The 24,054-nt window shown below is 26.4% G+C and overlaps 1 protein-coding gene across 6 annotated transcripts in view; it reads left to right on the top strand.

Annotated features, from left to right (window-relative positions):
- Positions 1 to 5,517: 5,517 nt before the first annotated feature.
- LOC145849202 (uncharacterized) overlaps positions 5,518 to 24,054 on the top strand; it is a 37,726-nt gene continuing 19,189 nt past the window's right edge. For 5 of the 6 annotated variants that reach the window (XM_082954323.1, XM_082954322.1, XM_082954319.1 and 2 more), the window contains exons 1-23: positions 5,518 to 5,677; positions 7,803 to 7,864; positions 8,271 to 8,360; positions 8,687 to 8,764; positions 9,184 to 9,276; positions 9,955 to 10,121; positions 10,713 to 10,739; positions 11,642 to 11,757; positions 12,071 to 12,180; positions 12,390 to 12,569; positions 14,975 to 15,180; positions 15,451 to 15,589; positions 16,448 to 16,590; positions 16,733 to 17,045; positions 17,874 to 18,083; positions 18,683 to 18,879; positions 19,234 to 19,393; positions 20,584 to 20,754; positions 21,042 to 21,257; positions 22,366 to 22,565; positions 22,868 to 23,042; positions 23,246 to 23,452; positions 23,693 to 23,908. In XM_082954323.1, coding sequence (XP_082810449.1) covers positions 5,578 to 5,677; positions 7,803 to 7,864; positions 8,271 to 8,360; positions 8,687 to 8,764; positions 9,184 to 9,276; positions 9,955 to 10,121; positions 10,713 to 10,739; positions 11,642 to 11,757; positions 12,071 to 12,180; positions 12,390 to 12,569; positions 14,975 to 15,180; positions 15,451 to 15,589; positions 16,448 to 16,590; positions 16,733 to 17,045; positions 17,874 to 18,083; positions 18,683 to 18,879; positions 19,234 to 19,393; positions 20,584 to 20,754; positions 21,042 to 21,257; positions 22,366 to 22,565; positions 22,868 to 23,042; positions 23,246 to 23,452; positions 23,693 to 23,908 — 3,576 coding nt within the window. In that variant the 5' untranslated portion in view covers positions 5,518 to 5,577. The remainder of the gene's footprint in view (positions 5,678 to 7,802; positions 7,865 to 8,270; positions 8,361 to 8,686; positions 8,765 to 9,183; positions 9,277 to 9,954; positions 10,122 to 10,712; positions 10,740 to 11,641; positions 11,758 to 12,070; positions 12,181 to 12,389; positions 12,570 to 14,974; positions 15,181 to 15,450; positions 15,590 to 16,447; positions 16,591 to 16,732; positions 17,046 to 17,873; positions 18,084 to 18,682; positions 18,880 to 19,233; positions 19,394 to 20,583; positions 20,755 to 21,041; positions 21,258 to 22,365; positions 22,566 to 22,867; positions 23,043 to 23,245; positions 23,453 to 23,692; positions 23,909 to 24,054) is intronic. The other variant, XM_082954320.1, reaches the window with a different exon arrangement.

Genomic DNA, 24,054 nt, shown 5'->3' with positions numbered 1-24,054 from the left:
ATTTAATGAATTTAAGATAAATAGCAAAAAATAAAGAACTTCATTTTATACATAATTTATTTTTTATGTACTAAGTTCATTGTTTACAGATTACATTTAAAATGTTAGTTGTACACACAGCTACAGAAAAGTTTTAGTTTTAAAATAATTAATTTTTATTCACAATAAAGTAATGAAATGAGCATATTAAAATAACAACTCTGCATAAAATAAGTTCATTTCATACAACACAAAATTACAACATTGCATACAAAATTTTTAAACAAAATGTTAGTAATGACTTAGAACAATAAAATACTTCTGTTTATTTGTGTTTTAAGAAAAAGATTTCAACTTAAAGTTGTAGTAATCTCATTCTTCGCTTTATATCTGTTTTTCTTTAAAAAATGTTGCACTAAGCTTTTGAAGATTTAGATTAAGTTTAAAACTTTATGCCTTTAAGTTAAATATAAACACAAATATTAGAAAACTGTTATATTTACTTGAATACTAGAAACAATGATTACCAGTTGTATTGTCTATTTTTCTTCATAGTTTATAGTTTTAGACAATGCTCTTTTAAATTTTCTACGAAGTCTTTGAAAAACTGTTTAGAAAAAGAGACCAAATAAATTTTACATAGTTTTTCTAAATCTATCAAAATTTGAAACATACCGACCTCTGAAATGTAGTAATTTAACAAAATAGCTTTTAATGGTAGTAAATGACAATAAATCACATTATGCTTGTTTATTACTGTTTGTTAAGTATAAAAGTTAAAATAAAAGAACCTATATTAATGACCTACATACAATTTGTCCCGGACAAGACGTTAAAAGGTATTTGTGTGTGCGACTTAATAACTGAAAGGTTTTTTCGTGCACCGGCTTCTAAGACAAAATATTTTGAGCGTCTTTTTTTGTCTTTCAGTAAACTATCACATAACAATAATATAAATTGATCAAACAACATTAAATAAAAACAGCAAACCATATTAAATGAGATTTATATTGTTTACAAAAGTTTAACTATATGTTCTGTTTTGAGTTTCTTGCGATTCTTATAAGAAATTTAAAATATACTTTTAGTTATTTTTAAACAAGCAGTTTAATGATTTTCTTTTATAACAAAAAAAGTACTAATTTCAACTCTCACCTAAAATTTAAGACTCTTTCTTAAGTATATTAAAAAAACTAAACGTGTAAAAAATCTGTTAATAAACATTTATTAAAAAAGCTTAAATACTTAGAGTTATGTTATGCTTATATACCGTTTGAAACTAAAAACTTGTTTTCCTAGTCTTTTTATTCCGTTTTATTGCAAATATATTTTGTATAAACTTAATACAAAATATAAACATAAACAACTAGAGAAAACGATTTTCTTAGTCTTAATTCACTACTAGTACAAAAAAAGAACAAACCCTTATTACATAATAGCAGTTTATTACTAAAGTCGGGAACTTTAAATTGTTTAATTCAAAACAAGTTATAATATTATAAAGATCATAGAGCAGAGCTACATCATTAGTAAAATTAAAGCACAATGATTACAAATTTGGGTTAAACTAGCTTAATGTTAGTTTAAATAACTTAGATTCAACCGCATGCTGTCTAAAAGATGCTTTTTGAAGTTATGCATGACTAAGGGTTCAAATAAAAGTTAAGAGGGAAACTTTTCTCACCATTAAAGCATGGTAGCTAAAAAGTACATGTACATTTTGATTTTATTAAGCATCTTAAAGATTAAAAGTTTTAACCTAGATATTGAACAAGCTTGTGTTGTATTAGCATGTTTTATAACTTTAGGCTTGAGAGTGTTTGAAGCACTTGTGCAGCAAATTTTTAAAAATATAGTTTGATATAATTAAAAGTACGTATATATTTTTTGTTTACTAGTAAGTTTTAATCAAATAAGGTTGAACTACTACACAGTTATTACTGAAGTTACCTGAAGGAAACTTTTAAGACCTTAACCAGGTTAATAACTTTTTGATTGGGTTTAAAAAATTGTAAACAACCTTTATTTATACCTTTTCATAATTTTTATATAATGGTTCTACAACTTTTTGGTTTCTACCTTAGTTTAGTTTTCCTACATAATTAGGTTACACTAACTTATCACCAATTTACATTAATTAGCTGTCTAAGTTTTTTTTATGCCTGAGAAGAATTACAATAAAGGAATAACAATGCCGTATTCCTTTGATAGCTCAGTTGGTAGAGCGGTGAACTGTAGCAAGACGTCACAATAAAGAAAAAAAGATGTATTTTAAAACTGAAATATACTTATAGAGTTATAATGATATTTTTATTGTTTAAACTGTAACAAATTTACTTATAGGTTTATGTTGAAGTTATTTGGAGTCTTGTAAACTATATTAATATTAATCAAAAATATTAGAAAGATATTATATTAAATAAATATTATGACAAAAAATGTGTATATATCTTTGTTTAAATTACGTATAAAAAGCTTTTAGAGGTATCATCATGACATATATCAGGGTTGCCAGTTACTCAGGATAGTTCAAAACTTTTTTTGTTTATTTGAAAAACTCAAGCTTGTTTTTTTTTTTTGTAATTCTCAGGTAAGTTTTTACAACTATAGTTTTGTTTAAGTTATGATTTTTCTCCTAAACAATGCATTCTTTTGTAACTATTATATTTTTTAAGTATTCAACCTTGATTAACGGTAATTTTGTTTGGTTTTTGACCCTTATTACTTTTCTTTTTATCATTTATTTCATAAATTCATACTGACCAAAGCTAGTTTGATGTTATGCAGGCTAGTTTTTAGTCTATCAGACTGAATTTTTTCTTCACAAAGTGGTACCCTGTTACATGTTGGTCTTGTTTGAAGTTAAAAGTCTCTGTACTTCTGTATCAAAAATTATTTGAAATATTAATCTTAAAAAATAATTATTGTTTTAATAAGTTTTATTTTTGTTATAATTTTTCTGTACACAAAATAATTATTTTGAGTTCTTTAATTTACTTTGTTTTTTATAAATAAAAGTTGTAGTATCATTTGTAGTTTTGAATATTACCTCTGTTATAAAATATTTTTCGCGAACTGGTATGGGATACCAAATAGATTATGCACCTTGCAAGCAATTGACATAATAAAATCTAAGTTTGTTTAAAATTTTAAAATTTTATTAGGTTCTGGTAAACACTTTGATAAAGAAAATTAAAAGTTATATTTTGAAATTTAATAGCTTAAATACTATTGAATTAAATGTCCAACATACTCTGCTTTATTAGTTCTTCTCAGACTATGAAAGGTGTTATATATAACAAGGTTATAACTGGGTTCTTAAATAAATAAACAAACACATAGTCCAATAGTATTATTAAAATGTTATAGGTTCTTTCTTAACAAAGACTTCAGTAATATTTGATAGTTTTGACAAATAAAATAAAAGTTTTTAAAACATGTGTAATCTTTATTCTAATACTGTTAATTGAGCATATGTTATAAAAAGCAATTTTAAAGACATTTATTTTTAATTTATTTTCATATATTTTCTATATTAAAGTTATAAATAAGTACTTTTTAATACTTTATTGCTTTTTACATTAAGTACTTTCAATTTTTATGAAAAGCAATGTTTAAAAGATATATATACATATTTAAATTTTAGGTTAGTAGAATGTTTTTATCATTAAAAATGTGTTACAGGTTATAATACATATAATAAGGTTTATTTCAAGATGTAAAACTTGAAGAACTAGAGTTTAGTGCTTATGCACTCATCAACTTCAAAACAAGTTCAAAATTTTTGTTCGATTTTATAAGATGAACTGGCTGATAATTAAAACTTTATGAAATATTAGAGCTTTATGAAACATATGTACCAGTATTTTTCAAATCGTATTTTTCCAATAAATTATATATATATATAAAGGTTTATTTCAAAATGTAAAACTTAAAGGACTCTAGTTTTGTGCTTATGCACTCATCAGCTTCAAAACAAGTTTAAAATTAATAAAGCCCCTAAGGTGGGCACAGTGTGAAAGATTTGATTTATCAAGTTAAATAACTTAATTATATATATATATATATATATATATATATATATATAAGATGTAACGTTAAAAGGCGTTAAATCCTGGAGATCCTGATAAGCTAAGCTTATCGGAATATATACCACAGATGTTCTTGTGCTAAAACTTTATTTCAACTAACGGCGTTTGACTGCTCTCAAATAAATTTAAGGAGAGATCTACGGAGTCTCAAAAAGCTTAGATCATTCTTAGAGCTTTTTGAGACTCCGTAGATCTGTTCTTAAATTTATTTGAGAGCAGTCAAACGCCGTTAGTTGAAATAAAGTTTTAGCACAAGAACATCTGTGGTATATATATATATATATATATATATATAATAAGGTTAATGTTCAAACTTGAACACCTTCTACTGGGCCCACTTGAAGGGCTTTTAAATAATGAAACATATGTTCCAGTATTTTAAAAATCGTCATTTTAATAAATTATATTTAATTATATATTATATATTAAAATTTTTATAAAAAGTTCTGGTCGATAGTGCTCAACAAATTGAATTGGAGCTAAATATTTATTTACTTATATAAAAACAATATTTAATTACATACAAAACAGTTGTCCTATCTATTGTTTTTGTATGAATAAATAAATATATATGTATATATGTATGTTAGTAAGTACTCTTCATTAGTTAGTTTTTTGGTTTTAATAGCTCTGTTGAAGTGTATTAACCTGTTAACATACAGAAACATGTGTTAGTGTAATAAAGAATACTTTTTAATTTGTTCTTATTATGTATATATTTTAGAATAGAGTTAATAATGATTTCAAATAGATATTTGCTAACTAAAAGTAATATTTTAATAAAGTTGAGGTTATTATTGTTAATGTACAAGTTTTTTATTAGTAAATATTTATTTAATTACTTCTTTACAATAACTTATGATATATTAAGTGATAAAGCTTTGGGCTCTACATTGTTTTATAAAATAATTTAGTTTTTAGTTTTTATTATTCTTAGTTTTGTCTTATAAATTATCTAATGTAAAAATATTTAATTGTATTTGTTTTAAAATGTGTTGTGTAAAGTTTTGATAAGAAGAAAATTAAAGTAAAAATGAAAAATATTATTATGAAGTGTTAATAATAACTTAAAACCTAAAGTTAGTTTTAAAAGAAACTTATAAAACTTGTCATTGAAAAGTATACTTATGAAGTTTATTAAAATTAATGAAACTTTTTATTTAATCAAAAACAGTACTTGTACTTTTTACTGGTTTAGTTTAGTTAACTAAATTTGGGTAAAAATTCTAACACAACTAATAAAGATGTATTAATAGTTTTATTAATAAGGTAACATTAAAAACTATCCTTCTCATATTAGTATTGTATTCTGATGATGAGAATTGCTAAAAATATATCTAGTTTATTGAATTGTGTGTCCTGGTTTTCATATAAAATAATTATCCTTACAAGGTTATTGAGTTTTTTACATTTAATAATAAAAACAAAAACTTATTTTTCAGGTTAGAGTAGTGATTTTAGTGTTGTACTTTGCATGCTATTTATTGTGATTTAAAATATAAAGAAAATGTCTTCTCCAAGGAAGCCTCCTTCGCCTGTTAATTCAAGTAATAAAATAAAAGATGAAGAAGAAGACAATATTAGAAACTTGATGATCAAATATAGTGGTTAGTTTTTTTTGATATTGAACTTTAACCTAATTATTGCTTTTTTCCCTATTTTACTTGAAAAATATGTTCTAAATTCTCAAAAAAGTTTAGTTTGATGAAAATCTTAAATTAATGTAAGTATTTTAATTTAAAAGTGTTCTATAATAAAATAAAATTTCCTTTTTTATTTAAACTATGTCGTATCTGCTCTAGCTAATTTATAATTAGTTTTATTGCTGTTTCTAAATTGTGCTGAGCATGCTAAGAATTGTTTACTTATTGTCTCTATAAAGTTAGAAGTTATTGTTGTAATTAGTATTTTAAGAAAATGTAATAAGAACTTTGTAAAACCTCAATTATAAAACTTTTTCATTGTAGAGTTATACCTCTTGTATTGATCATTATTATTTTTTTCTGAATAATAAATTCTTAAGCTTACTGATGTTTAAAGATTTTTTATTATTGTTATATCATTAAGCCATATCTACGTTTATTTTTAAATAGTTTAAACAAAAGTCTTTTGGTTAATTAATATCTATGTTTTTGCTTTTCAATTAAAGTTTATATTCTTACACTTCTTTCTAGTTTTCTCTAAAATTAAATAGAAAAAACATAACTACAGAAGTTTATGTGCAAAACTTAACATTTAAGCTTAACTAATTAAAAATGCAGTTTAGCAACTCAAATATAGACAGTAAGCAGCTAGAGAGCATAAAGTACAAAAGTTTTTAAACAAACATGTTTGCACAAATGTGTCATCATCAAAACGAATTTACTTTTTTTTTTGTTTATTGTGCTTTTAGCTTAACAAATGGATGCATTCCATGGGATGGTTTCTGTTTATGCTACTTTTAGTTTTATTGTCAAGTTTTTATGATCATTGTTGAAAAATTTTTGGTTTGGCACGTTCCAAGTTTTATTGTATTATTCACATGATCAATGTCAGTAGCCTTTTAAGAAAAAGTAGCAAGTTTAAAGTTTTAAGTGTTCATGTATGTGTTATAAAGTTTACAATGGTTTAATTGTTTCAATTCAGAGCTAGTTGTTTAATGTTTTTTTAATATTAACTGAAAGTTTTGTTTTAGATTTATTGGTAAATTTTGACATTTAAAAAATATTTTTAAGTTGACAAAATTAATCTTAAGCTTAGGTAGTAGTTGTAAAAGTTATTAAAATATACAATCAACTAATTAGTTTTTGTTACTTCAAACTAGTTTACTAGGTTATATAGACTGCTAGAAAATTAAATCTAAACAAGCTGAACTTAAGTTTAAGTTAAAACGTGCATAAAAAACAATGCTTATTTAAACAATTGTCTTATTTCAATTAAAAAAAACATGGTTGCACAATGAATATATTTATGATTGATTGAAAAGTTTATATTTTATTCAAATTCAAAGTTCATGAAATTGTTTACCATTTCATTGTTTTAATGTTTTCTTCAATTGTTTATGCTGTCAAAGTTTTTCACACAATTTTGTATAAATTCAATAAAGTATTGATAATAACTTCAGTATTAAGTGCGACGAACATGAACTTAACATGCATTTCCGTGGTAGCTACGTTTCATCTAAAAGTTTTAAGAGCTTTTTTCAACTTGTGCGTTATGATGTAAAAAACACAAGTTTTTCATCATTTAACATATGTTTTGTTAAGCTAATGGTGCGGCTATGTACTTGAAATTTGCATGGCAAGATTAATCATGCCAGCTCAATAATTTGGAGTTAAAATTTATAATTATTTACACAGGATTAAGTTTAAATAAGACTGTATCTTAAAATAAGTTGTTATTTTGTTTGAGACAAAGGTTTAAAGTTTTTTTGTGTTTAATCGTCGACAATGTTTCGAAAAAGAGGGACTGATGGTTATGAGATTAGTCGTAAAAGATATGCAGGTTTTATTTTTTTAATAGAAATTTAAATGGTTTTTTATATTTTAGTGATAAAATATGAGTATGCTTGTTATAAAAGTTTGAGTTGGTTTGTACGACTAGAGTATAGCTTGAACAAAACTTTTTGTTTCACTGAACTTTTTTAATTAAGTTTATTTTAAGCCTAACAGCAGAATTTTATTTTTTTATTAATTTAGTAATTGTTAAATACCTTTTTTTTTAGTTCCAAGTTGCAATGATTTTTTTTTACAGATGAAAGGGACGAAGTACAGAAAAAAACTTTCACTAAATGGATGAATAGATATTTAACACAAGTAAGTTTAAACTTAAAAAAAGAAATCAAAAATATTAGGTTTTTTTGTGAGTTTATTTTGCTTTGTATGTTTGGTGATTGACAAATATCATAAATGCTGTTAGATTGAGTATTTTTAAGTTTATGGAAACCTTAAATTTATGAAAAAAATTGTTAATTTGCTAAATACAACATACTAATATTAAATTTATTTAGACAAAGGCAACGTCGTTTTACCCTACAGGGATGTTCAGGCCTTTCTTTTATTGGGAGTTTTTAATAAAATATAGGCCTGAAGGTCCTGTAGGGTGAAATAACGTTGCCTTTCTTGAATAAATTTAATATTAATATTGTCTCCGAAATAAGTTTTGTCCAGACCTTTTGTGCTAAAGAAATACCCTTTACATTAACCTAAATACAACATACAGAGACAACGTAGAGTCGAAAATTTATACGAAGACCTTCGGGATGGAACGCGTCTCATCACATTGCTGGAAATTCTGTGCAAATGCAAACTTGTTAGTTGAAACTATTAATTGCGTCTCCTTGAAAACATGCTAACTTTACTCTTGCTAAAGTAAAAAAAAAAACTACAATTAGTGCTTGAATCTGGTGTCAACTTACCTGGTTTGACCTATAAAAAATATGAGACTTCTAGTTTTAGTTTTGTTACTACAAAATATTTCACACACAAATTAGTCACGTTTTCATAATCCGTACAACTTCCGCAAGCTCGATAATCTTGATCTTCACGCCTGAATGGGCACGCGTCTGCAGCACGTGTTGCTAATTACCATAAGTTGCTGCTCGATTGATCTTTATGTTAATATTTTTGCTTCCGTAGCGACGGGAACGCGGACTGATGCGAATTCATCATCTTCAAAACGTCAGGAACGCCCTCGACTACCTCAAAAGCCGCCAGGTGAGCTGAGTTGTTCTTTGCGCTTTTATATTTGCGTTTGATGAGTTTTCCTGAAAGTAAACTCTTCACTTAGTTCTAACTTAGATAGTCAGATGTAATGTAAGTTGATACTTTTTAAGAATTTTCAAAATAAAAGTAAGTTTTTAACTTTATGGTTTTAAAAGCTTAAAAAAAGATTTTTACTAAACAAGTAAACTTTGATTACATAGTTTCTAAATTAAAAGCCTAGTTTAGATTCTTTGATATTTAATATCCTAATATTTTTAATCAATTGGATACAAATTAAATGTTGTTTAAAATTAATTTTATCAGATAGATGTCTGTATTTAGTAGGTATAGTAGTTTAAGGAATATAAATTAAAATAAACAGTTTTTTAACTTTGTCGTTGAACATAAAAAACAAATCATTTTAATTACAGATAAAATTAGTTAACATACGTAGTGATGATATAGTCGATGGAAATCCCAAACTGACATTAGGTCTCATATGGATTATTATTCTCTCACTTCAAGTTAGTTGCTTATTAAAAAAGTATTATATAGTTAAACATTTACTATTTAGTTTACATTTTATTGTGCATACTTCCTAACAATAAAAATAGTTTTAAATAAAAAAAAGCAAACGTCTGTGTTTTGGATACATTAAGCTACGTATTTCTTTTCTTGATGTTACTATATTAGAACTAAAGTTTTAAGTTCAGCATAATAGTTTAGTATATTTTGGTTTTTTGACGGTTAGTTGTATCTTTTTTTGTCCAAAAATTAATTATAATGTTGTTTATTTTCACTATTAGTATTTTTTAAACATAACGAAAGCGAGATAAGAATATTCAAAGTTATCTATAATAGTTTTCTTATAAACATTCTAACGAAAAAAGTGTATTGGAATATACATTAATATCACATTACTTGCTTTATTCAACAAAAGCGAGATGTACTTTATGATTGTAATTATAAACTGCAGCTACTCACTTTAAAACAAACCGTTAATGCAACACATGAACAATATAACATTGTACTTAACTTTAATAAAATTTGTTAAAAAATAAGTATTACTTAAGCTTATACAGCTTCTGAAGAATATTGTTTTTTTTTATGGATCGAAAAGTCACTAAAAAATTAAGCTTTTTAAATTTTTAAGTAAAAAATTCACTGGATAAGAGCCAGTTCTTAACAAAAAATAATTGCAGATAGAAGACATAGTAGTGACTGACGACGATGGAAAGGAGTTGTCAGCGAAAGCGGGTCTGCTCATGTGGGCGCAGAAGCACGTTGAGGACGATGACATCAAGTTGAACAACTTTCACACTTGCTGGAAGGACGGCAAGGTTTTCAACGCCATCATCAACAGACACAGGTGAGATTTTCATCAGGGTTGTTGCGGAAAATGAAATGAATTTTCGGTGTATAATTTCCAAGCGCTAAGCCTTTTTTCTCGTGGTTTAGACACAAAGTCTTCCACTTAATGTTGCAGATAAAATTTTTACTGCGGTTTTATGGAGAATTATTTGCACCTTTTTGCTCATCTTATGTTTTTAATTTGATTACAAGTGTACTACTTCTAAAAATATTTCTTAACTTATCAAGAATTAATTAAGTTAAGTAAAGTTTAACAATGCTACTGATACAAGCGTGTATTATTTGTCTAAATTAAAGCTAAGTGTTTTATGTTCACGTGTTTTGTTTATTTTGAACTTTAAATAGTAGGTATTTAAATTAAGAAATTAGCTGTTTAAGTCATGCTTGTTTGTTTGATAATACTTTACTAGCAAGTAGTTAAAAAAAGTTTAACATTAGCTAGCTGGTTATTATTGCACTTAAATCTTTTAATTCAATAAATAAATTTCTAAAGTTTCGCTATATTCACATGTATTTTAAACAGCACAAAAGAAAAAATAAATTGGTACAAAATGTTGACCAAACTTATAAATTAAAGTTTTTATTGCAGAAAAAAAGGACACGATTCTGCAAATGGGTAATTTAAATTAAATAAACTAATTGTATTGTATAGCAAGGGTCAGACAAAATATATGTATGAAAGTTGTATTTTGCCTGTTGTACTTATGCTTAACTTGCTTATAAAAACGTTTGATTTTTTTATTTTTAGTGGTAAGATAAGTAGTAAATAGATTTCCTTTTTTTATAATGTTACTTGTTCTCAACTCTTAATAAGAAGTTCGATATTTAACCATGTAATGAACGCTTTTTAAAGTAAATTTCCTACGTTTTAAGTTTGAAAAAGTTTTTCTGTGTTACTAACTTCTGTTAGTATCTACTAATAAGTATTTTTTTGAACTTTACAAAACATTCGTTACTAATTTCCAACTAAAAATTTTATAGAAGCGTTTGAAAATGATTTTCTTAAATTAATAGATCTTTCGTTTAATTTTTGATAAGTAAATTTCAAGTTATATTTTTACTGTAAAAAGCTTGTGTTTTTGATGCATAAAATTATTTAGCTGATAAGTTTGTTTTCATATGTTTGGTAGTTTTTAACCTTGTTTACAAAACTTAGAACACAGTTGTTTACTTACCGCATTTAATAAATATTGAATGTCTTGATAACTTTAAGGTTTTAAATCATAATTATTTTTTCAAATTATGCTTACCCTGTTTTTGAATTGCTAGTTTTTAGCTTAACTGAAAGTGGTGGAACGTACAACTGATAAAGAATAAAGAATTATGTTTACTATTAGTATATATTTGTTAATCATAAAAAAAAAACTTACCTTGCCTTTTACTTAACATAAAAATTTTAAATATTGCCATCCATACTTTTAAATTTCTACTGAAATAAACTATTTAATTCAAGTTTACATGATAAAAGTTTAACAATCTATATACTAAATTGTTTAAATGAGGTGAATATACAATCAGGCCCGACCTGATAGACATGCGTGAGGTGCAACAGAGAACAAACTACGAAAATTTGAAATCCGCCTTCAAAATTGCTGAAGAAGAGTTGGGCGTTGAAGCGCTGCTTGACCCTGAAGGTTTTATCAAGTTTTTACAACTTTTTATTTTGTTATAAAGCTTAACATTTAATTATTTAAATTCTACTTGTTGATATTAGCTAATAATAGTTTGTGAATAATTTGTGTGTTCAAAGATGTCATTTGAAAGTAGAATAATGAGTAGAAACTATTTATTTTATTCATAAGTAGAGACTGACTTAAGCATTTGTTAAAATTGTCAGTTGTTCTTGAGTTTTTTTGAGCTTCATTTTATGGCAAAAAATTGATCAAAAAAATGTAGTTTTCAAACATTTGTTAAAGTGATAGTAAATCCATCAATATTTTTTTTCAGATTTCGAACTTCAAACGCCAGATGAACGTTCCATTGTGACGTATGTGTCAGCTCTCTTCGAAAAATTTCCCGAAGTTCCTGTCAAACCTCAAAAAGTTACATATTTAGAAGTTTGTTTTTGTTTAAATTTTCTTTGAAAAAAAATTACAACTGGTATTTTATCAAGTCAAAGTTTTGCTGTCATTAATTAAATTTTTTAATTTAAATAGTCAATACATTACACTTCTTTTTATTTTTTATCAATTTTAGTTTAGTTTTTAAGTCTTGGCAGTCAGTTTGAAAATAAAATTCTTAGATAACATTAAGTATTTTTATTCAGGAATACAAGCTAAAAATAGAAAGTTTTTCGCTCGAGCTCAAGCAGCTTTCTGACTGGCTTAAAGAAAATTCGAGCGAGCAACTTGATAAAGAATTAGCTGCCGCTAAATGTGAAGAAAAATACACAGAAATAAAAAATAAACTGAATAATTTCCAGCAAGGAGAACTCAAAGATAAATTAGTACGTTTTGTTACTTTGTTTGTTTTTTAGGGCGTGTTTTTTAATCACAACGAAGTGTTTTTATTGCAAATTATTCTTCAAGTTTAAAACTTCTACCTTGATATTGCTTGAAAAATTTAATAATAACAAAATATATTTATTTTAAAACTTACAAAAAAAGTTTACGTGGTTGTAAAACTTTACAATGACACTATAATTGCGTTTGATTTGACCTTTATATATTATTATAATTTAATTAGTACCACACTCTGTGCTTTTTAATTTTATCTTATAAAAATTCAGTCAATCTCGATCAGCTTTATTCAAGCTGTTTTCTTTTCTTTTTTATTTGTTCCCAAAATCTTTCGGATAAACCACAAAGCTGCATGCAGACAAGTGGGCTCAGCAGACAAAAAGCAAGATAAAAGGCTGCTAACAAACGAAAGAAGCCGTTGGCCACAGCGTGAAATGAACTCTTGCTTATAAACTGAACTAATGAAATATTTATCCAAGCGCCAGGTAGAAGCCCCATCAACGCTTTTCTCCTGCGTCACAGTGATCATAACTTGCTGAAAATTAACCAGCAGTTGGAGAAATTCATTGTTGCGTCGCTGTACAGAAAGTTGCTGGTATTCTCCTATGTCGCTGCCGCGGCCTTCACTTAACATAATTAATACAGGAAAGCTTTCTTTCTTCTCGTATTTTCTGGCGTTCGCCATAACAGCTGCTTTGGATGCGTGTGTTTTTGCTATCTGTGTTAGTGTTAAAATAGTTTTCTAAGTTCTATTTTTACTCTGCATACTTTAATTCTTTTATTCAAATTTTTGTTTTGCAGTCGAATATCTATTTGTTTTTGGTTTTTATATGGATTCAATTTAAGATTAATATGTGTAAAATAATATTTTAATTCTGACAAAATGCCTGGTATTTTCGCTGGCACCTGCAAGCAGGTATAAAGTTGAACATAATCACGTTTGTTTATAGAATGTGGTCAATATGGTGAAGTAATAAATCTAGTTTAATCTATGGTATTAACTGTATTTAAACCTTGGATTGGTGTCTTTTTTAAAGCTTCGATGAATTTTCACAATATAACTTGCGGTAAAGCGTAAAGATTTATGCTGTAAAAATAACTATGCTTATGTATGTATACATATAAATAGCATGAAACCTTAATAACTTTTAGCTAATAAGTATGAACTTTAGAAAAGCTAAACATTAAAAAAATATTTGTATAGGTAAAAACAACATGCATTTGCTAACATAAAGGTAAAAATAATAAAATTAAACTATAAGCGTTCAATGAGTAAAATTATTTTTTAAAAGTTTAGTTTTTTTGATAGAAAACTGTTTGTATGTCTTGTCACGTCACTTAACAAGCAATCGATACGTCATAATTGCTAGCAGTTTTCTTAAAAACGCTTAGTAACCTTATAAGGCAGACCTTTGAGGCTTTAGTTGAGCTCAGGTGGATAGAATAAACACTTTCGTCGAAAGTTAAATGTTTAAACAGTAGGCTACTTGCTTAAATTCTGAATTTTTTGTAATTTTACTAGATTAAATCGCGACGTGCTTTACATAGGCGTTTAATATTTACTCAGAGCTTACAAATGTTGGAAAGTTTCAATAAAATGGGCGTACTTAAATAAAAAAAAATAAACACAAGTTTTCCATTAAAACCTTGAAAAAGTTGTGTGACCATTACACTTTACCGTTGCTTCGGGCTGTTTTTATGTTTATTGATGTCAATCTTAAATTTCTTGTTTAACAACTGAACGCTATTTAAAAATAGATCGTTAAAATTGGCTTTATGAGTATAAAATATCTTGTCATAATTTTAAGTGTTATGTTTATTTTTCAAATAAGTTCAGTGTGGCCAAAAATTTTGTTAATACTCCAAACCGGATGGTTAAGTAATTTCATACAAAGCTAGCTAAGATAATTATAACTACAACCAAAAACTAGCTTTTTAAATTTTTTTGACATGCACTTGTATAGTGCACAGAAAATATTTTGTGTTATGAAACATTAAAAAAACTGCAACAATTTTCTTGTTTAGTTTTAATTTTATTATTGTGTTAATTTTAAAAGCTGTTAATATATAATAAGTTTGTAAGATATGCATGTAAACAAAAATTATTATATAACAACTTAGATTTAATTAAATTAAGTAGACCCAAAATATTCTTCAATGCACGACATTTTTGAAGGTTGACTGTTTACATTTAAAAAAGTTTTAAAACAACTTTTTATGTTACATATAGTTATTACAACTTTGCTTCATGTAATAGTTGTTTACGCTAGTTCATGAAGTAAATGGACGACATTTACTCTTTGAATTGAAGATAAAACAAAACAATTTTTTACTTTAAAAACTTATAAGAAACATATACAAAGCAGGTAGTATAACCATATTATTAATATAGAAAGAATTAGAAGAATTACAAGTGAAGCTAAAACAATTAGACGATTTAAAAAGTAAACTAGACCAAAATGATGAAAATCTTAATGAGGAAGAAAACAAAAACTTTCAGTCCTGTCATGAAAATTTGAAGGATGTTTCTCAACAACTCGATAAACTCAAGTCTAGCTGTTCCATCACTCTTTCAAAAGCTAAACAGCAAGCTACTAGGTTGGTATTTTTTTGACGTTTTTGTATTATGATTTCAATAGGTTATACTAAATAAGTATTTTTGTAGCCACTTAAGTTTCCTTAAAAAATTATTGAAATAATTCCAAATTATTTTTTTAAAATTGTAGTTTACTTGTATTCAAAGCCATACAAAACTTATATATTAGATCAAAAATTGTGCAGCTTTTTAAAAAGTCAGTTATTTTTATAAAACGTAAAGACTTTATACCTAGTAATAAATAGTATGTGAAAGTATCATATTAAAAATAGGTTAAACAAGAAAAAGAAAAGGGAAGCTAAACGAAATGAAAAAGTTGAAAAACTTAATAAATTTGAAGAAAATAGTTTGGGAGACTTATTTATGGCTTCAACACCCAAAGAAATTAGCAACCAAATATTAAGACTCAAAGTTAGTTTGCATTTTTATTATTATCAAATTGTTTTGAAGTGTAAGTTAAGTAAATAGGATTAGAGTTATTTTTTGTTCATTTATTGTTTAAAGCTTATAAACTAACCAGTTTTGTTTCATGCTTCTCCGATTTTTTAAACTAAACATAGAATATTAAAACTTTTTAAACATTCAACGTATTATTTTTCAAATTTTTATTCTAGTAAGTTATTATTTTTAGTTATAAAATTTCATTTCTTTAATCTAAATGTATAGCATATGAATTAAAATTTTTATAATGTTATGACTGTTTATTTAAGTTTGAGTTTGTTTAGTTTAAATAGTTAATTTTACTGAAAAAAATACACTTTATAATCAACTTTTTTAGTATAAAAAGGTTTTGTATTAAAAAAATTAATTACACCATTTTCTTTAATTAATATTCAAAATTGTACTGAGTTTCAAATATCTCTGTAGTAAAAATGAAGTTAAGTAAAGTTTGATATTGAATTGAGAATTTTTGCCAGCTTAAACTTTTGTGATTTTATTGAATATGTCGACGATTGAACTAAATAAACAACTTAAAAGCTTCACAATAGCTCTTATGGCGTAGTTATTTGCTTAATTGTTTGAAACCTTTTGTAGTAGAACACCTAAAAAACAAATCAGTTTTTATTTAAACCCAAGCTTTTCAAATCAGCTAAAGGATGAAATAAACAAATGTACAAATAGTATGCCAAATTTTAAGATTACAAAATAAAGTATACACCCCTATTCAATTTGTATTTAATCAGAAAGTGCGTTTTGAAGTTCATCTGTTGTTTAAAGACTTTTATAATTTTAACACTTATCCCTATCTAAACTTATTATAAATCGTAGGAACTTGAGAAGGAGCTTCCGCTTGCGTCACCTGGTGAAGAAACTTCGTCGTCATCTTCCTCCGATGACGAATCAACTGGTGACATTGGTAAAAATGACGTCACTAAGAAGCATGAAAAAATAAAGAATAAAATAAACAAAAAGTTAGATTTTTTATTATATAGTCTAAATTATGTCTTTTTACCAAAATACCAATGTTATGATTTATATTGCTTTGTGTTCTATGTTTAAATTAAATAGTTAATGTATTTCATGCTTTTGAATATAACTTTTAAATTTATTCAGATTGGAACTTTCACACGAGGCACGTGAAATTCTGCATGACGTTACCACGAAATGTGACGAGTATCAGCGGTGGATTGACGTCAACCATAAACGCTTCAACGATTCGATGACTTCGCAATCCGGAACTGATGACAACGTCACGTCCCTGGAAAACATTATTGATGACTGTGATGCCATGATAGGAAAATGTGACGACTTGTTTGCTAAATGTGCCAATTTCAATGTTGCAGCTCGTAATTATGACGTCACTGTGAATAATGACGATGGTTACCAAAGAAAATGCAACCAAAGAAATACAGCCGTGCAAAAAAGAGTAATAAAATATTTTCACACTACAAATTAAATTTTTGCAAAAAATAAAAACTTGTTAAACTACATACTGAGTAATAAAGAATGTCAAGCATTATTTTTTTCAAACTTCTGCAAACAATAAGCTGTTTTCTCCACAAATAGTACTGTTTATAGTTTCTTATTGTACCGTACACATTTAAATAGCATATTGTATAGGAAGTGATTTATCACCCTCACACCCTAAATTTCGACAATGTTTTTGAAATAACATTAACGTTACTCTATAATAGTTTTGTTTTGCTTGATTTAAGCTGTTTACTGAAGATGATAAGCAAAAAAAACTGAAAATTTTATTACTATGTTGAAATAGACAAACCTTACACTATCAATATTATTTTAATCTATTAAAATGATTTCAATTTTCTATTTTGTTACAAATATCTAAATTATTGTTTTAAACTGTTTGATCTCATATGAAACAAATTTGATTAGCCTATTTATCTTTACATTTTAAAGATCGTCACATTTGTAAAAATTTTGTAACTAAGTAAAATAACATTTCTAATTGAAAAAACACTTTTTAACTACCATCATTCTTTGTATAGAATTTGTTATATAGGGTAAAAAAATTGTATTTTGTACTTATTCTAATGTTATGTCCTTATTTGTGCAAGAAATTTGATATGCTATCATAAATTTACTCTATAAAGTTTATGTTATACTTAACTAAAATTCAATCTCTACCAGACTCGCTTTTATACCTTTAAGTTCTTTCTCATTCTCAATATTAAATAATTCTTTTAGCACATAAATCTAAAAATAATGTATACAAATATTTATTATCTTGCAGCCCAACGAGATCCTGTCGGCATTGAGCATGTTACGCACGAACGCGTCCAGCGAACTCGTACTCAGGAAAGACATCCAGGATTCGGTGAACCGTGACCGCCAGTCGAGCTGCTTGTCCTCCATCGAAATTCTGCTAAAGTTCGAGTCGATTCACAATCAGAACACCTTTGTTCACGTGGAAGGCATTGAGGAGCAAATACAACTTTTCAAGGTTGGATGATGTATATAGCTTGGAAAATTTTATTTTGTTTAGGAACAAATATTTTCGAAAGTAGTAATCTAAAGTGTTTCAATTTTTAGAGCTTAAAAATAAGTTTGCAGTTTGCTAACTTGTTTTGGTTACTTTTTGTTTTAAATGTGTATTACTACAATACTCTAAGGAAGCCTTGGTACATAAAACATCAAGACACTTGTAAAGTAGTGTCTGTTTTATGTAAAATAAGTGTTGCTATAGGTTAAATATAAATTTTAGGGCACTTGAAACTAAAATAAAAAAAAAAAAAAAGCTATTTTTTTATGTTGATCTTAAAGTCTGTAGTGCAAGGTTTTCTTCCATTCAAACTTAAGTAAAACTTTATTTTAAGATTTGTTTATTAGTAGTATGGTATATATTTTATCGTACATATTTATAATTTAAATATATAATATCGTATTTAATTATAATTCTGTATTTATTTTCTTATAAACTTTTTTTTTATTAACCGTTAAAAGAGATCTTTTAAAATGTACACATAGAAATTTAAATGTTTTTGAAGTATAACTTAATCAGTTAGTAATTTTTGTTTGGCTTATTAACTTAATTGTTTTAAGGACCTCGACGGAGAAATACCTTCGAGTGAAGCAACTTTTTCATCGCTTCTGGACAAATGTCCTCATGATGTCAACATGACAGTTCGTCAGGTGATGACGTCTACAGTTAGTGACGTCATTCCTGAAAACGAAATGGAGACGACAATAGAAGAAATTAATACAAGGTGGCAGCATGCTAAACAAAACACTAAAGAAAAGTTAGTTTTAACTTATTTGTTTAAATAAAGATATTTTACTGCTTGTAAATAGCTATAATAAACTTTTGGTTTTTTTTTTATGCACAGTATGTTAAAAAGATCAAACATTGACTTTTAACGAGTCTAAATCTTTAGTTTAGTGTAGATACTTGTTATGAAAATAAAAATAAGCAATTAAGAAACAAAAAAATCTCTTTAAAGGCTTGTTATTTGTGACACTTTAAAAGTTTTATTTCTTAATTTTGGGACAAAAGCTATATCTATGCGAAAAATAAACACATATTTTTAATCTTAAGTAAATAAAGTTCTACAAATTTTTTTTTTTTAACACATTATAATAACTATTTATTATAGGCTCAAATTCCTGCTGATTTGCCGAGCAAAGTTGCTCTTCATCAACGGAGAAGTCGATCAGCATCGCAATTGGCTGGATGAAAACAGTGACGTCAGTTGCATCACGAACTGTGACGTCACAAATCCGATTCAACTGGACCAAGCTGTTCAGGAGATAAAGGTTTTGTTACTTAATACAGATTACTTCAATTTTTTTTTTGTTTTTAACACACGTTTTTAACATAGTTTTTAATACACTAACATATATGTATCAGTAAAAATGACAAATATTATAAACTAAATTATATTTTTGTCACAAAATTTTGAGATATCTAATATTAGAAAAGTTCTTAATTTTTTTTCTATTACGTACTATTGAGATTCTAGTGGCAAAGAGTATATAATTTAAAAGATTACCGTGCATATTTTAATTTTGTTAATAAATTATGAGTTTAATTTTAGAACTTATAGTTTTTATACAGCTTAAAATAAAAAATATCAATTATGTAATAAATGGATTTCGTTTGTCTAGGTTGTTTGCTAAGTTATTGTTTTTATTCTATTTCTCACCTCTTAAATGCATGGTGGACATTTACAAAAAAAAAATAAAAAATGTATTTTCTGTAGTGGTGTATTTGAGTTACTTATAAACTTTTATTTAGTTTTCTTTATATTAATTATTAATATGTGACTGTAACATATGTATAAGTTTTGTATTGAAACTATTTTCTTTAATTAAACAGTTTTTAAGTGAATAAATGAATAAAGTTTTATAAGGTAAAAAAAATATTTATAGTTACTATGAATAAAATTAGAACAATATAATAATTATTTTTACTTAATTTTTAGCAGTAGAATATGTTTTAAAAGTTTTTTTCATGTTTCATCAAACACCGCTAAAATTTTGTTTAATATTCAATAATTAATAATTAGAAATGGTTGTTTTTTTAGCACTTTGAATTATTAAAAAAAAACACAATTAAAAAAAGTTAACTAAATAAAATTCTCTCGCGTTAGCTCTTATCAAACTCTATCATTTTTACCACAAATGCTAACTTCACTATGAACTGACGCGTATATAAACAAGCCGCGTCGCATTAATTCTTGAATTGAAATGATGTTATAGTATTCGGATATGGGTCTGAAATTATCTTGAAGACGTATTGGTACTCTGATCAATTCCACATAATTTTTTCCTTAACCAATTTTTTGCAAATATTAGCTGAAAACATATGAAAAACTAAAATTTTAATTTATATTAAACATGTTTGATAATATATAAATTTGACTATGTTGTTTGTAAAAAGCACATATATGATTCTTGTCTTTGGAAACTAGTATCTTATTGATCTAACTATTTTTTAATACTAGAAATTGAAGTCTGTTTTGGAGATTCGGTTGAAACAGCAAGGCAATCTTCGAAACAACTTCGCCCAATTTCAACAAGCTGCTGCTCGTTTCCATGACGACAATGATGTCATTGATGACGGGGAAAATGTTCCTGATGAAGTTGCTGAAAAATACAAGCCAGTAGAAAATAAGGTAACGATTTTACTACTAAACTTTTCATAGATTTAATTATTATAAATAAGTTATAATTTGTAGAGTTTTTATAGTTATTGAAAACAAATCAAATATATTAATTTATACTGAACATAATTAATAACCATCCAATGATGGTTATACATAATTAAAACATAATTAATAACTAAATTATTTTTCAGTTCTTGTTACAAATGATCTATCAAGTGTTAGCCAAATGAATGTTCAGAATTTAAAAATAAGTTTAAAACTGAAAACAAAAATATTCTATGTCAAACAAATTTCAGATCACAACCTTGATAGTTGACCACGAAAATTTTCGAAGCCAATTGCAGCTGCAACTCGACAGTAAGGGAAAAATACTGGATGACGCAAAATCTCATGACGTCATGCTGATCAGTGACGCGTATCGAGTGTTGCGTAGCTGCGAGAAGGCGCTGGTGGACTGCCTGCCGTTTCCATGCCAACGAGAAAGGCTGGACGAATACTTGGACGCACTCAATGTATGTTTGGTCTTTAATGCTTAAGTAGAAAAAAAACAGTATAATTGTTAGAATATGAACTTCTGAAACATCGTTGCCAAGTATATGTTTACTATAAGTTAAGTCTATGAGTCACGTTTTAGTAAAATATTAGAATCGATTTTTTGCTATACTTTTTACTTATAAAAAAATTTTTTTTTGTTACTAAGTGCATTATATTTTTTGTTGTTTAAAATAAAATAAGTAGCAACAAACTAAAGTATAAAAATAACACTCTATAGAAAAATATTATATTTTACTTTAATTTGTAATAAGTTAAGAATATATAATGAAATATAACAAGCATTTGTCAAGCAATAAAAGTTTTCAAAAAAATAAAACAAACAGCTGTAGTTAATTTGAAAATTTTCCAACCTCTTTAGTATTGATATGCTATTATTAGCTAGCTGATTATGTTTTAAATCATAGATTCAGCTGTCAATAAGCAGTATAAGTATTTGTTTGTTGCCATTTAATTTTCTACTCTTTTGTAAGTTATATTTATCTAGCGATAGAAACAAAAAAGAAGTATATTAAGCCTGAAATTGAATTAAAAAAGTTAACATATTAATTAACTAAAATTATTTATTGTTTATAAGAAAGTAGCAGTAATAAAATCATTTTCCTAATAAATCAGAACTTTTTTATAATTAAGTTAAGAAAAAAAGAAGATACTTTGTTAACTTAAAACTAATTTTATTCAATGTTTTTATATAGATGTTTGTCTTAAGACTAACTTCAGCTCAAAGTTTGAAAGTCTATTATCTAAAGTAAATAAGTTTGGTAATTCAGTTAGTAATTGGGTACTAACAACACTAAACTTAAGTTAGAAAAGTTTTACTGTTGTTTCAAATTATCAAAAAAATTCCTATTTACTATAAATGTCTTTCCTTTGATACTGATGTATATAATAAGTTAGGTGTGTGAGACAAAAAGGTTCTGATCAAATATTATACATGATAAAAAAATACTTTTGGTTATGTTTACCTGAAAATCAAATGTATGTGAAATTTATCTGAATTATAACTACTAAACAGTAAACTAAGTAATTAATTATAAGAGCTATTTCAACTATAGAAATATTTTACAGAAATTACAGCTTGAGATTGAAGCTAACGACGCTAAATTTGAAGAAGAACTACCGCAGCGTTACCACGACAACATGCAAATGAGGCTACTCGACATACAACATCTAATTGATGACGTCATTTTAGATGATGATGTCATAGTTGTGTCGGTCGAAGAGCTGGTTGAACGGTGGACTGTCGTCAGAAATCAGTTTAAACCCAGGTTAGATTTGAAAAATCTACAACAACTATATTAATGATAAGAATAAAGTAAGTTTTAATGTTGGTGTTGTTTTTTATAATTTAATTAGTTTTTAAGTTTTTGTATCGTATAATTAAAAAAAAAGTTAATTGCTTTAAATTAGTTTAATAAACTTTTTTTACTTCGGTGTGATTGCTTTATTGGTTGAAATAGTTTTTAATCTAGTTTAAAATAATTTTTAAAATAAGTTTTTAAATTAACCGTATGTTTGCAAATACATTTTTTATTACAAGCTGTTAAAGATATAGACATTGACTTTTCAGAACAAAATGCCTAGGAGAAGGAAGAATTGAAATAGAGCAACTCAAATCGTCAATTGAAGATCATCAAGAGTGGATAAAAAACAACCAGGACAGATGTTCTATTGTGAAGCACGTTGATTCCCATGTTACGAAGGTCGACTCTGTTCAAACAGCTGAAGAAACAAACAGATTGAAGGTTTTGTTGATTCATTGACTAACTATATTTTGTTTAACTATATGTTATATTTGTAATAAATTAATTGTTACATTATAAGCTAAGTATTTTTTTTAAATTCCTGATTTGAATAAAATATTCTAAATGAAAATTTTATATTAAATTTGTTTAATCTTGTAATACAAATTTTTATAAACCAAAATAAAACTTATAAAATTCATTAGGAATTTAAAGAAGAAGTGGAGCTTCAGTTGTCGAAATGTGCGAAGCTAGATGAGGTTACGGGTTGTTTGGAAGAGACTGCTTCATCTTACGACAGGGAGTGTTACAAGTTCGCCAGCGGAATTCCCGAGATGAGCTTGGTTTCGGACAACTTGGACGATTTGTGCGAACAATCTTCCAGATCTAGACAACGGGATTTGTACTCTCAAGTTAGTGCTTGTTTTAAATAAGTAGTTGTCGTTTTTAAGTTTAAATGCAAAATCCTATCAAAGTTGATGTTTTTATTAGTAATTTAACAAATAACGCATAACAATTTAAACAGTTTTAAGTGCTCAAAAACTTGTTTTTATAACTCTTAATAAAAACAGTTTTAATTTTTTTTTGTCTAATTTTTAAATTGTTATATGTTAAAAGAATATGATAGTTATTGATATATGAAAATTAATCAGGTTAGCCGGTTAAAGTCTCGATACGAATCTCTTTTAAAGTCATTGGATACAAATGTTAAAAAGTTGAGTAGTACTTGCGAGAACGCTCAAAAACGCGAGAGTCAAATTTGCAAGCAAGCTTACCTCATTCTCAAAAGCAAGGAAAGAAATCTCGACAATTATGACGTCATTTCAGCTGACGTAGACAGAGTTGAAGATATGAAGAAGTTGCTTCAAGTAATGTTTCTTAAAATTACTTCTTACTTTAGTTTACCCGAAAACAGACTATTCAATACTACTTTTAAGTTTTAGAAACGTTTTTTAGATGACTAGATAGTTTTCATCTGTTAATTCATTAAAACTAAATATTTTTACACTCACTC

Source organism: Thalia democratica, chromosome 1 (assembly GCF_965202585.1).
Source record: "Thalia democratica chromosome 1, ktThaDemo2.hap1.1, whole genome shotgun sequence".
NCBI lineage: Eukaryota > Metazoa > Chordata > Thaliacea > Salpida > Salpidae > Thalia > Thalia democratica.
Note: the sequence above shows the minus strand (reverse complement) of the source record. Positions and strands in the feature narration are given on the sequence as shown.